The sequence below is a fragment of the Pelmatolapia mariae genome, linkage group LG3_W, assembly GCF_036321145.2.
Source record: "Pelmatolapia mariae isolate MD_Pm_ZW linkage group LG3_W, Pm_UMD_F_2, whole genome shotgun sequence".
NCBI lineage: Eukaryota > Metazoa > Chordata > Actinopteri > Cichliformes > Cichlidae > Pelmatolapia > Pelmatolapia mariae.
In genome coordinates, this window is record NC_086229.1 from 10,136,423 (window position 1) to 10,151,008 (window position 14,586).

At 43.1% G+C, this 14,586-nt stretch overlaps 1 protein-coding gene across 4 annotated transcripts in view; it reads right to left on the bottom strand.

Annotated features, from left to right (window-relative positions):
• LOC134624174 (protein NLRC3-like) overlaps positions 1-14,586 on the bottom strand; it is a 55,582-nt gene that overhangs the window by 22,813 nt on the left and 18,183 nt on the right. For 2 of the 4 annotated variants that reach the window (XM_063469157.1, XM_063469158.1), the window contains exons 4-7: positions 13,284-13,424; positions 10,847-10,971; positions 8,960-10,748; positions 6,475-6,648 (exon numbers count right to left, since the gene is read on the bottom strand). In XM_063469157.1, coding sequence (XP_063325227.1) covers positions 6,475-6,648; positions 8,960-10,748; positions 10,847-10,971; positions 13,284-13,424 — 2,229 coding nt within the window. The remainder of the gene's footprint in view (positions 1-6,474; positions 6,649-8,959; positions 10,749-10,846; positions 10,972-13,283; positions 13,425-14,586) is intronic. The other 2 variants (XM_063469159.1, XM_063469160.1) reach the window with 2 other exon arrangements.

Here is a 14,586-nt window from a genome sequence, read left to right on the forward strand (position 1 = left end):
TGTATTAAAGATGAATAACTTGAACAGTAGCTGTGTGAGTTACTTTATTTACTTATGTGTGCTGATGTTGGGAGTAATTTAAAGCTGAAGTGAACTTGTAATGAGTTTAATAGAGTTTCTGAAGTAAGTGTACTTGGAGATATTTATGTGTTTACTAAAGTCCAGGAGCAGGAGGCTACCTGCTCATTGAACTGAACAATAATTCTGTTTTACCATTAAAACAAAATATTTGACTGTAAAAAAATCTTCAGACAGTAATTAAGAATCTCCTGAGCAATCCAAAGATAAAGAAAAGTTCACCTGCCAATTCTATAAAGCTCGGTTGTTTATACAATAATATCATTCAATGATCAGCAGTGGGGATGTTTGGATCCTGACCTGAGAGTTTCCAGTGTACAATGTGGACTCTGCAGTGCAGCAGACAGAAGCTTCACTGCAATACAATTATTGGTTAACTAAATAGCTTCATTAAAACACAACTCTTCTTCTATATCAGCACTTACTCCTTGTAAGCTCCACCTGCTCCACCTTCTGAGTCAGAAGACTTGAAAACAAACTGTAAATCTAGTAGAAACATGATTAGAAATCTTCTCAGATCCATTTGTACATTTAGAGCCTGATACTGAAATATAGCAGCAAGGACATTCACAGCAGCAAAAGGTTCTTGCTGATCTGAGCTGGCTTGGCCCTGGCTTATTGAAGATTAAAGAAAGTGGAATCAGCTGTTCTAAACCCCACAAGGCTGCCCGCTGTGACTGAAACAATGGGACGGGTCGTGACTTGTCATGATGGGCTCACTGAATTCAGCACGGATAAGATCTTGAAGAAGTTCGACGCTGCCGTGAGCACTCAGACTTTGCTCTTTGAGAGCAAAATTGATAATTGATGTTTAGACCGTTCCTTTACATCCTAACCAAGGCCACCTGGGTCGGCTGGAAGACTGTTTACTTCACCTGGCAGGGCGAAGGACACCATCTCAGCGGCTGAGCGGCCAGCTACCTAGCCTGACCTGTCTCCCCAATGTGATGTTTGTGTATTGTATGTACGGTTGGCAAGGTCAGTATCCTAATAGCCCCTTGGAAATAAATACAGTGTTCTGAATCTGAAAAGATTACAGAAGACGACTGTTCAGTAAATATTACGCTCATACTGTCAAGAAATACCAAAGGTAGGTAAAACTCTGGCTGTTGCAACTATTCAGTATGACATGCTTTGTACTGTTCTGCTGCAGTTTGTGACACCTGGTGGATGAGCTGTGAAAGATGATGAAACAAACACTTCACTCAATGTTTTTCTTCTAAACTGGATGGAATTTTGAGATTTTTCCACACTCTGTCCCAACTACAAATTGGGGAGAACACAGCAAATACATAAACTTTACCCACTTGGATCCTTATCATTCAAGATTGTGAAAAGATTCTCTACTCAGAGAATACTGGTGATTTTAGATGAGAGAGATGATTTGGAAGATGAAGGGGAAGATGATGAAGGGGAAGAGTTTTCACAACTTGAAGCCTTTTGTCTTCACTGTATAGGACAGAGAAGGCGGGAAGGGAGGGAGAAGTGGGGATATAGACACACAGGAAATGGTCTTGGGCAGACTCAAACCAGGCCCTGGAGTCACAACTCTAACCTTCAGTACATGCTGCTCAGGATAATTTTTTTACTTTGAAAGACGAGATCAGCCTGACTTCATATTGATATGGTATCACTGTGGGGTTGTATACTATTGGATACTATTGATCTAACACCCTGTGGAAAACAATTTCAATTTAAGAGCATTTTGAAATTGTTAAATGAGTAAGTCATTTTAGAAGGCAGAATGAGACCGACTTGATATTGATATAGTATCACTGTGGGGTTGTATATTGTTGATCTAAAGTGGAATTACCCTGTGGAACCATAATTTTTTCTTTTTAGAGCATTTCAAAATCGTTCCAAGAGAAAGTCAAATTTGTTCAATTTGGAAGTGCAATTAATTTAAAAGGCAAAATCAGCCTGACTCGAAATTGATACGGTATCACTGTGGGGTTGTATACTCTTGATCCTCAAGATGGGTGGTGACCATGGTGGCCATTTAGAAGTCGGCCATCTTGGATACAACTTTTGTTTTTCCAATAAGAAGAGGGCCATGTGACACATCACACTTATTGGTAATGTCTGCAGAAGACACATGGTTCTTGTTATTACAGTTCCCAAACAGAAGAAAAACAAGGAATTGTTTGCATTGTGCGTGTTGCTAAGTTTATTTTTTCTTGGCATCTTCTTGTGACCTTTGTCATTTTGTGTGATTGCTCTTGCTGACCCTACATACTAGGAGAGAGGGTGAGACTAGTTTTCTTTCTCTAGAGCAGGGGTCTCAAACTCAAATGAGCCACTTCTGGCACCATCATCTCATTGGAGGCCACTTTAGTGTCCAAGTAGTACAAACACGAAAACCCCCACTAATATTTCCTAAAATGTAGTGTTTTGTTTGTTTTATTTAATTAAAAATATTGTGCAACAAGACAAAACTGCAAACAAGAACGTTTGCAGTTTTGTTCATTGAACTACCAAATAAGCAGCTCTTTCTGGCCAGACACGTGGCAGCACTTTTGCTATAATTCTGTTTGTATTTAACAAAATAAAAATGTAGGCATAAGCGTACACATTAGCTTTCGACTGCAAGTTAAAAACTGTTTTCTTTCCAAATAAATCTCTCACTGAACTAACACAGCCAATCCCTCAACATGTTTGCACTCTCTTGTTACCTCGGCCAGGTCCGCGGTTCTGAACCGTGGTAAGGAGACCTCTGGATAATACTTTGGGTTCCGTGTCGGGCTCGTAGCCGGGAACTAGCTTTACTGTCTGGGTCAACTTTGCTAGCGAGAGACAGAGAGAGGCGTTGAAATGCTGCTCCAGCAGAACTTTATTGTTTCGGAGGAAAACAGGAACACAGCTACAGTCGAGTCTTAATAGCTTACTGGGCTCGTCAGGCACTCTTTTGGGCTGCAGTGGTTATTATTATATTTACATGCTTACATCTCCCGTTTCTGCTCGGTAGCACCTCGCACTTTCCCCCTTTTTCTCCCTCCCTCACGCTCACACACACACAGCAGGAGGGGCGGTCCCACACGTTCTCCATGCAGCAAGGACTACACCGCCCATGAGGGTACAGTCTTAAAGGGCCCAGGCCTGTAACACTCTGCCGTTGTATTAAATCATTTTTCGTATAATAATTTTAAAAAAGAATATTTCTTCATATCAATATGCCCATATCAATATGCAAGTAGAGGTGACGTGGGCCGCAAATGGCCCGTGAGTTTGAGACCCCTGGTGTAGACTGTCCATCCTGCCTCTGCCTTTGTACTGCTGCCTTTTGAACCTTCGTTTTTGAGTTGCTGCCTGTGAGATGATTAGTGGTCTATTAGTGTTCTTGTGTTATTTGAATAGAGATTGAAAATGTGACGTCATTCAGGGGTAAAATCGCAAAGGATTGTAGGTACGAGTGGCAAGAGGTACTAGCGCACGCAGGTTTTCACATGAAATCAGTCACACAGCGATAAAAAGAAACACAAAAAATGGCAAGAAGCTGTTGTATTATTAACTGCAATAGCCGGTCGCATGACAGCCACAGGAAGCTGACGGGTAAAGAGATCGGTTGTTATCGGATTATGTCGTTGAAGAGAAAATGTTCAAGCCATGTTTCAGAAGTAACAAAAAGCTGACGGATGGCCTGGATTGCAGCTATTCTAAGACCAAATATAACGTCTCAGAACACTCCAGCTCACATGTTAGTCTGCTCCAAGCATTCCCACAAAGGTAAGTCTTCTGTTGTAGTTATTTATGTACTATGTATGTAGTAATTTATCATAACATAATTGTTCATGTAGGTTACAAATAAGTCTTATACTTATTTGAATTAAATTCGTTGCGCTATGCTGCTTTGTTCACTGTGGCTTTGCGGGCTGATGTTTGTTGTGTTTTGTAGGAAAACCAGCCTACAAAATGCAGGAATGTGATCCAGACTGGATACCCTCTATCAGCCTGGGTCATACCGAGTTTAAAGCTGCTACCTCAGCGAGATTTGATTGGTTAAGAGAGAGGAAGGAAGGAAGTATTATTTTTTTGTTATTTTTATTATTTCCATTTATTATTTTATTTTTATTAATTCTATTTTTATTATTTTGTTATTACTGTTGCATCATAATCATATAGCAAGCATTTGCATTGACACATTTATTGAAGTATTGATATTGTATTCATAGGTTGAACATATTGGCACCCAATTAATTAGTCTTTATTACAGGTTCAGTGAGAACCAAACGTAGAGTATATTTTGAGCAGGTTATGAACAATCAGGTTATTTTTTAGTATCTTTTATGTATCTATATCTTTGATTAAGCTTTTACTAGAGGTTCTTGATTGAAACAGTTGTTTAATACATTTTACATATAAGTCAAGATCATCACACTCAGGATGGCCTCAGCCTGGTTGCATAAGCAGAGAGGTCAAAGAAGGTGCAGCGCGAGGATCACACATGCACAGACATACACACACACACATACACCCACATACAGTTAGAGAGGTTCATTTGTAGGTGAAAGTTTAAGCATGTTTGCCTAGGGTTGCAGTTTTATGTTGGTGTACGTGACTGTTTGATGAAGAAGCAGGTGCACGATGCGAGAGCTGAGCTGGCTTGCGGGAAACCACCGGGGAGAAGATGGAAGCCAGTGTCTTTTAATTGTGTCACAAGTTGTCAAATAGAACATTTGTAGTTTTGATTTGACGTATCATGTATTGTGTTTATCTGACGCAAGAGGGGGCGTTCTAATACCCCGATGCATAAAACTGTGTTCTGAAGTTTTGGAGATGAGATCTGATGCTGTTTGTATACAGTGTCTATCTCCCACGCTGCGTGTTTCATTAAAATCTTCGTTGACTCCACCTGACAGGCTCAGGGTGTTATTCCGATCTCCACCATCTCTCTCTCCTTAAAATGAACCTTAACAAGAGCGAGATCAAAACAGCCATGAAATGTCCTGCATATATGTGCCCAAGTTTTGTATTGAAGCAATCAAGTGATGAATAACTGTTTTCCAGCATGTTGTTTTGAAATTTGTTTTTTTTTTGTTTTTTGCATTGTTGATTTGTTTTTCACCAAAGCAGCTAATAAAGCATAATGGAATACAATTTTGCCTCTTTCTTGTAAGATTCTACAATAGAATGAAACAATAATGCCAGTTATAAATAAAGACAATAAATTGAATGAATTACAAAACACTTCTTTTATTTATATTAGATCTGAAAATGTTGTGTAAAAAGGGTAGAAAAGATTGAGGAGATAGAGAGTGTTGCTAAAGATTGTATCTCGCTGCCTTTACCCAAACTGACTGCCTGCACTGCACAGCCCCAGCATCCCGGGCCGGCCGTGAGCCCTGTGCAGCTGCAATTAGTACCGCCTCTGCCTGAGGCCTCCACACCACCCTCAGCCTCACTGTCTGCTGCTGCCACCCTACTGACTGCTTCTCTCTCTGCTCAACCAATTGCTGTTGCTGTGCAACCATTCACTCCACCATCAGGCACCTGCAGCTCAGTTAGCCGCTCAGGCACCTGCTCAACTTCCTCAACAAATATCACTACAGTCAGTAGCTCTGTCTCTAGTACCGTCACCTGATCTATCGCTAACATGGCCAGCCGCCCAGCCTTTAGCCGTGGCTCAGCCAGCTGCCCAGCTAGTTACTCAGCCTACAGCCCAGCCCACTCGATCCTCTGCTGGATGTTCAGAGGAGCTCAGTCTGCTAAGTGAGGACTGTTTACCTGGGCTGGAACAGACTGACTGCACCGCACAGCCACAGCATCACGAGCCGGCTGTGAGCCCTGTGCTGTCTCAACCAGCTTCACCTTTGCCAGAGGTCTCGATACCTGCTGGAGCCCGCAGCGCCAGCCGTCGCAGCCCGTGACAGTATAAATAAATGTTAGACTGGGCTCCATGGAAACACTGGGACTGGTCAGCTTCTGATACCATCAACAGCTTTGACATTCATGTCTTTCTTTTCTCTCTCTGTTTCCACACAAGCTCAAAGTCTCTGCAGCCTGTTTTTATCTGCTATCATCAGATCTTCATCATCCTCATTCACATCCCTCACACACTCTACAGCCTCATCAGCACTGACTTCATCTTCACTGACTGATGGAGCACAACATGAACCTGTGGAGGCTGAAACACTGTCCTGTCAAACATCTCCCCATCACCACTCCACTTCTGTCAGCCTTTAAATGAACCCTGCTCAAGTCTGTCACTTCTGTTTGGAGCCAAAAGGAAAAACTGTTGTGCAGTTGTTTGGAAAGACACAACATTTCTGAAAGCACTCAAACTTCTTCACATTTGTCTTCAGACACATCCTGAACATTTAGGAACTAAAGAAAGTTTCAAGCATCAATCAAAGACCCGAAATATAGAAAAATAACAACAGCCGCAGTCAGTGAACTCACCTCAGAGTCTCCAGTCGACAGTTTGGACTCTCCAGTCCAGCACACAGAAGCTTCACTGCTGAATCCTGCAGCTTGTTTCCACTCATGTCCAGCTCTGTCAGATGGGAGGGGTTGGACTTCAGAGCTGAGGCCACAACTTCACAGTGAGTCTCTGAGAGTCCACAGTGAGTCAGTCTGTGATGATAGAAAATATAAAATGTGTTATTATAAAAGCAGAAAATCTGCATTATAAACAGACTGAATGTATATGAAGACAAAACAGAGTGAGGTCATAATCTGATGAACATCTGCTCCTCACATCTGTGCTTCAGCTCCTCTTACTGTGTTTGACATGACACAACGATTGAGTCTCTCTCAGACCTGCAGACTTTTAATGAGAATCTTTGTTTGGCTTTAATCTGCAGATGAAGGAGGAAGATGGTGTCACATTTAGGCTTCCATAATGTCCACAGTCTGTCACTGAGATCTGATCCAGAGTCAGAGTGAAGACACACATTTGGACTGTTTCCTGTTTTGAATCTGACTCCAGAACATTTTGAATGAGTTCAGCTCAGTGAAGAGTTCCAGCTGGAAAGATGATCTCTGTTTGCTACCTGCTGTCAGGTACGACTGTTCACGTCCACACGCAGGAAAAACCTGATGACTGTTACCAAACGGAGCAGAAATCTCATCACTGGACAATAATGATGAATGAACTCAGAGCTGCTGATATCAGATCTGATTTCAGGGGAACTAAACACAGAAATGATTGGCTCATTTTAGCTTTCTGAGCCATTATCTGCTGGTGTGTCGCTAGTTGGCAGAAAATGATTTGTATTCCTGTTCAGGGCTTCAGTGTTTATGAGTCCAGATCCAGGTGACAGCAAGTCAAAATGATGTTACCTGTCTGTGTCCAGCAGCAGCCTGTATTCACTTTGAATATTGTTATAACCTGACATGGATCAGTTTGTCTTTGATTGGTTTGTAAATGTCACTGTTTCCATTGGACCTGAGTGACGGTACAAAGACAGAGAGGGAGAGAAAGGAGAGAGAGGATGGAGACAGCAAAGAGAGAGCAAACACAAACAGGTGAGAGTGGACAGGTGACCAAGGTCAGCAACCAATCAGAGAGCTTCTGTTTGACCCACAGTCACTGATGATGACTGCACATAACCAAGCAGTGTGTTACTCTGATATCAAATATGGATCCTGCTCTTATAATAATGATCATCAGATGATATTATTGTGTTATTTTGTAGCTGAATACGATGTTTGTGTGATTATCAGTGAAAGAAGCAGTGAGGAGGATGGAGAGAGAGAGAGGACAGAGGGTGAAGTTAGAAACACTAAAAGGATTTTTCATGGATTTCATGGATGATTTGAGTGATTTCCAGCAGGACACTTAAACATGTCAGTGGACGTCCTAAAGAACATATTCACTGATATGAAACGTGTCATTGAACAGGATTAATATCAGTGGAAACATGGTGGAAACAGCTGTGACTGCATGGATGTGACACACTTCAAATCTGTTCTCCACTCTTGGATTTGGGATCCATGGAGCTGCTGCTGAGTCTGTACAATAAAGGATGGTGTGGAAGGTTGCAGCGTACGGACACAAACACTGTGTGGTTACAACATGAACCTCCCACCGTCTATAAAGCACTGATGGCATCATAACGTTTGGCGAGCGCTGACAGGAAGTTGGCTCGAGGATGTAAACAGCAGCAGAAACACAGCAGTGAATTCCATCAGCAGAAAATAGGGACGACATTTCAGCTGCAACAACTAAACACTGAACAATCAGCTCTGTGATTAATGAGGACATGAAGGCAGACACTGATCATTAGGAGCAGCAGCAGGAATGAGAGTGAATCATGAGCTGCTGTGACATCAGTGTTAGCTCAATGATTGGACACATGTTCAGTCCAGATGTCAGCAGTGTGGGCAGTAAGAGAGCACAGCTGGTTCACCTCTGAGCCTCACTCTGACCCACAGCTCTGTCACTCATCAGGACATCACACTATAATCACACTAAACCAGAGTCTTCCTCAGAGCCTTCATCCTCACTCACCATGTTTATGTCACTAAACTCTGTGTCTGTAGTTCTGTCTGCAGTCAGAGGAGAAGCTCAGACGGTGACTGTTCTGGATATTTGTCACTGTTTGTAACATTAGAGTTCACTTCACTACAAAGAAGCTCTTCATAGATTCTTATTTCTGTCTCTCTAACAGCAGCGTCTGAATGACCAACAACAGCAGCAGCAGGTTTAAAATACTGCCCCCTAATGACACAACACAGGTACTACATGTAGATGTGAGTCTACAACACACAGCGTACGACTACCAATGCAGGATCTAAGTGCACACACACATTTACTGATCAACACAAAATATCATTTTATCTGAGAAACTCAAACTAATGAGAGTCGTTTAGTGCTGTGTATATCTGAAGAACTAAAATACTGATCTACACTAATGATGTTAATGATCACATCTGGACTCACCGAGCCTTTCTGCAGTTCCTCACAGCTGGAATCAGTCTCTGTCGTCCCCGCTTTGATGTTTTGTACTTCAGCAGGTCCAACTCATCCAGAACCTCCTCTGACATCTGCAGCATGAAGGCCAGAGCTGAGCAGTGGATCTCAGAGAGTTCCTCTGATCTGTTCTCTGACTTCAGGAACTCTTGGATCTCCTGATGTACTGAGAGGTCGTTCATCTCCATCAGACAGTGGAAGATGTTGATGCTTCTGTCAGGAGAGATTTCATAACTGTTCATCTTCTTCAGGTACTTGGTGACTCTCCAGATGGTTCCTGGACCGATCTCTGTCTGACCCAGCAGACCTACTAAGAGTCTCTGGTTGGACTGCAGACAGAGGCCATGAAGGAAGCGAACAAACAGGTCCAGGTGGCCATTTTCACTCAGGAGGGATTTATACATGACTCTGCTCAGGAAAACATCCAAAGATGACTCATTATAATCGTTCCCCAGGAAGTCCTTCAGCACCTCTTCCTTCCAGTTGGTGAAACAGTGGAACATGTAGACTGCAGCCAGAAACTCCTGAATGCTCAGATGAACAAAGCAGTAGACTGGTTTCTGGAAGATCACACACTCTCTTTTGAAGATCTCTGTACAAACTCCTGAGTACACCGAGGCCTCTGTCACATCCAGACCACACTGCTCCAGGTCTTCTTGGTAGAACATGATGTTTCCTTTCTCCAGATGTTCAAACGCCAGCCTCCCCAGCTTCAGAAGAACTTCCCTGTCAGCCTCCGTCAGCTCCCGTGGACTCGTCTCATGTCCCTCATGGTACTTGTTCTTCTTCCTCTTTGTCTGAACCAGCAGGAAGTGTGAGTACATGTCAGTCAGGGTCTTGGGCAGCTCTCCTCTCTGCTCTGTAGTCAACATGTGCTCCAGAACTGTAGCAGTGATCCAGCAGAAGACTGGGATACTACACATGATGTGGAGGCTCCTGGATGTCTTCATGTGGGAGATGATTCTGCTGGACAGCTCTTCATCACTGAATCTCCTCCTGAAGTACTCCTCCTTCTGGGCGTCAGTGAAGCCTCGTACTTCTGTTAGCCTGTCGACACATGTAGGAGGGATCTGATTGGCTGCTGCAGGTCGGGAAGTTATCCAGACGAGAGCCGAGGGAAGCAGATTCCCCTGGATGAGGTTTGTCAGCAGCTGGCTGACTGATGACTTCTGTGTGACATCAGACAGCAGCTTCCTGTTGGTGAAATCCAATGAAAGTCTGCTTTCATCCAGGCCGTCAAAGATGAACAAAAGCTGAGAGACAGCCAGCTTCTCTGCTGTGACCTTCTGTAATGTTGGATGGAAAACATGGAGCAGCTCCAGAAGACTGTACTGCTCATCTCTGATCAGGTTCAGCTCCCTGAATGAAAGCAGAACCACCACACTGACATGTTGGTTCTCCAAGCCCTCTGCCCAGTCCAGAGTGAACTTCTGCACTGAGAAGGTTTTTCCAACACCAGCCACGCCGTTGGTCAGAACCACTCTGATGGGTCTCTGTTGGTCAGGTAAGGCTTTAAAGATGTCCTGGCACCTGATTGGAGCGTCATGGAGGGCGTCCATCTTGGAAGCTGTCTCCAGCTGCCTCACCTCATGTTGGGTATGAACCTCTTCACTCTGTCCCTCTGTGATGTAGAGCTCAGTGTAGATCCTGTTAAGGAGGGCTCTACTTCCTGTTTCATCACTTCCTTCAGTCACACGTTCACATCTCCTCCTCAGACTGATCTTATGTTCATCTAAAACCTCCTGCAGACCAACATCTGCTGAAAGAAAGAGAAAGAAAACTCTTCAATGTCTGAACAACAACAAGAAGTCCAGTTTTCAGAAATGAGTCCATCAGCAGACAGATGTTCAGTCTTACTTTGTACACAGCTGCTCTGACTGGCTGTCTGCAGTCCAGCTCTGCTTCTGGATCTTTCTCCACACTGGGGACAGGAGGAGTCTCCTGATGAAGCAGACTGGTCCCAGTATGAGCAGATGCACTGTCTGCAGAACCACAAACATATCCAAGATGAGCAGGTTCCCCTCCAGCATAAACTCTAAGCAGCTAAAACAAAAGTGTCCCAGCTGTCGGTCAGACTGTACTCAGTGTCACATTACAGATGTGGTTTCTGACAGCTGCTCCAGCTGCAGGATCAAACACACACAAGTCTAAACGTCTTTGCCTTTGCTGCTTCTTTATTATTTAACACAACATGTAATCCTTGTCCCAGTATTAGTTATGCAGCATTAGCATTAGCATTGTTAGAATGTCTCCAACAGAAACATGGTCAGAAACTGTTGAGAGGGGCTGACACAGGAGAAGTTATTACAATCAACCCACCGCTGACTCTGTCACAGTCAGGGGGTCATGCAGTGGGCCCCTCTCCCACTCAGTCTGAGGGGAACCCACACTGCACACTGGTCCTAGTGTCAAATCAAACAACAATTACAAAGAAGGAGGAGAGGTAGGAAAGACGGAGGAAAGGAAGCAATCAAAGGGAACACTAACAGATCAGCTTCTGTAGCGTCTCTGGGTTCTCCTGGTGACTCTATGTCCACACTGGCTCCAGTAGCTCCAGTAGTTATTTATTCGTTTATTATTCATGTGATTCTCCTGTTCTTTTCCCGCAACCTCATTTTGATCAGGACAAGTTTTCCTCTGAGTTTAACTAATCAGACTTTTTTCTCTGTGCAGCAGCTGTGAGATAAAGGCTCCAAGACGTCTGCATAGACTTTAAATATTTCACAGTATTTCCTAAGTTCAGTCTCAGGAGTGAAGCTTCACCACAGTCACGTTCACAGCTCTGGTCTCTGCTGATCAAACTACAACTCTTATATTAGAACTACAGACTTTAAATGATATGTTAGCAAACTTATTGTCACAGGACAACATGATGAGTCGTATCCAGGAAGAAAAAGAAAACCTGTTTCAGGTGATCATTCACTGCAGTACGATCCGTCTATAAGATCAAAGAAATATGGGAAACATTGCTGACAGAATCTGCTGTGACGACTTTGTACAGCAGCTCTAAACATTTCTGTACCTGCTGATCGTTCATGTCAGTTTGAAGCTTCTAAAACATTTTCTTACTTTTCTTTGACGTTCTTTGGAACAACGACTTGTTTGCTTTGTGTCTGTCTTACTTTCTCCTGACACTTACTTCATAGACACAATATCCTCATGAGAACCAGCCTATTTATGTCCTCTGTAAAGGACATTTGTTTTCGGTCTATATCTTTTGAGTTATTCAAGCTACCCTACTAACTCCTTATTTGATAGATAGAGGACATCCTGGGCTTTCCATTGATATCTAATGTTTGGTGGCCTCTTTGAGCTCTAAATAGGCATAGAAATAGATCAAGTCCAGCTGTGAAATGAGCTCACTACTAAATATTCCACAGTCAGCTGTTAGTGGGATTATAACAGAGTGGAAGTGACTGGGAACGACAGCAGCTCAGCCATGAAGTGGAAAACACAGAGTGGGCTCAGTGGATGATGAAGTGCAGAGTTTCTGCAGAGCCAATCAGGACTTCATTTGGCCTTCAGATGAGCTTAAGAACAGAGCTTCATTAAATGGGTTTCCATAGCGACTAACTGCATCCAAGCCTTACATCACCAAGTGCAATGGTGCAGTGTAGTGATGTGTCGGTCGTGAACGAAACGGCTCCTAGAGCCGACTCTTTGAAGTGAATGACGCGAGCCGGCTCCTTATTGGGAGCCGTGTTTTTTTTACTTTCACTCACCCTCTCTCTCTCTCTCACACTTTTTAGTTGGATGCTACTCAAGTTTACATGTGTGTGAAGGCAGACGAGTCAGTACTTTTGGTAATATTATAATAATAATTATTATTATAATATTCTCCATTGAAATCTGCATCGTCCACTCCAAAGGTCACAATCTGAAGGTAACATCTGGTTTTGTTCCCTGTGATTAACTCTGAGCATCAGTATGGTGGGATTATCCACTACATCCACACCACTGTGGTTCAGTGTTGTCCTGATGGAGTAACAGCAGCCAGTATGATCCAGGCTTTAGCTGCTGGGTCTCTGTGTGACCTCTCAGACTGTTTAACAGATCAGACACAAAGAGAATCAGAGCAGCTCTTTAAAGACAAACATGAACCCACTCAGGTCACACTTTCCCCACACATATGAGCATCACTGTCCTCAAACAGCAAATGACCAAGTCTAACATTTGGATCTTTTCTCTTTCATTGTTTTCTTTTTAATGAATCTTTGTAACAATCTGAGGATGTTTCAGGTCAGATTTATCCAGGAAACACAAACATGTAAAGGAGTCATCACAGCTCTCTGACCTCGTTGGTCCAGGTTCACCACTGAAGTGTGGATTTTCATGTTTGGACCAGTCACTCCTCACAGACGAACAGCTGGACCCTGCAGACTCTGCTCTGTCCTCCTCTTCCTCCATCATCATCTTCTTGTGGACTTCAGTCAGTCTGAGAGGTAAACCACAAACACTCTGTGAGTTCACATTAACAGGAGTGACTGAGTTACAGTCGCTGACCTCTGACCTGTCATGTAACCTAGAAACCAGGTCACATGATCCAGATCAGGGATCACAGAAACCTGATCCCACCTGCTGACTCAGGAATTGAAGACTTTCCAATAACAAAACACAACGAGCAGAAACTGACAGAACATTAGGAACAGCTCTGAGTGTGATACAGTCAGCTCTCTGCAAACTCCGACCTCAGTATGAATTAAAGCTCTTTTATGGGCTCTCAGACACTTTAGGATCACGTGATGTTCACACATGATATCTGTGACTGTCCTAGTGAACTTCATGTTGATGCAGATCTGAGCTCTGCTGAATAATCTAAAGTTTCTCTGACATCAGGAATCAGACGCTGTCATGAACACACCTCCATGTTTCTGTTTCTCTGACACACTGAATTCAAACAGTCTGAGGACACAAGGATGAACTTGGAGCTCCTGCAGGCTCTGACTTTATTCCTGGAGACGCATGAATCACATGGTTAATCCACATTTGGACTGTTTTATCTCCTCAGTTTGAATTGAAGATGTTTAATCCTGAGTGAAACTAACACATCAGCTGACAGCTGTAATCAGCACCAATCAGCTGTCAGAGAGACTCATTCACATGCAGCTCAAACTCTTCTCTGCTGAATTGGAGAACTTTGTTTCTGTGACTGTGTGAAACTCTGATCCACAGCAGAAGAGTTCAGCTAATGTCCACATGAAGTAGATCCACAGTGAAGCTTCTCAGTGTAGAAACACTTTGGAGACCTGATCATTAGGGCTGTTCCATATAACGATATATATCGGATGACGATATAAAAACGTCTATCGTTTCATTTTACGCTATCGTTTGTTTCGTGGTGTCGCAAAATAAACTGTTTACGGCAATATTTTTTCATTATTTTGATGGTCACAGTAGTGGCTATATTAATTTCTTAAAGTTCTCTCTTTCTGTTATATTTAATATAACCACACACACAAGCGCCTGCTTTTACGCGTTGTGGTTAGCAACAACGACGGTAACACCACGGCGTGTCCGCTTGTTTATTTTCCACATAAACCTTTCACAATAAAGCTCAAGATCCTGTTGAGACTTTTCAAAATAAACTGAATCACGTG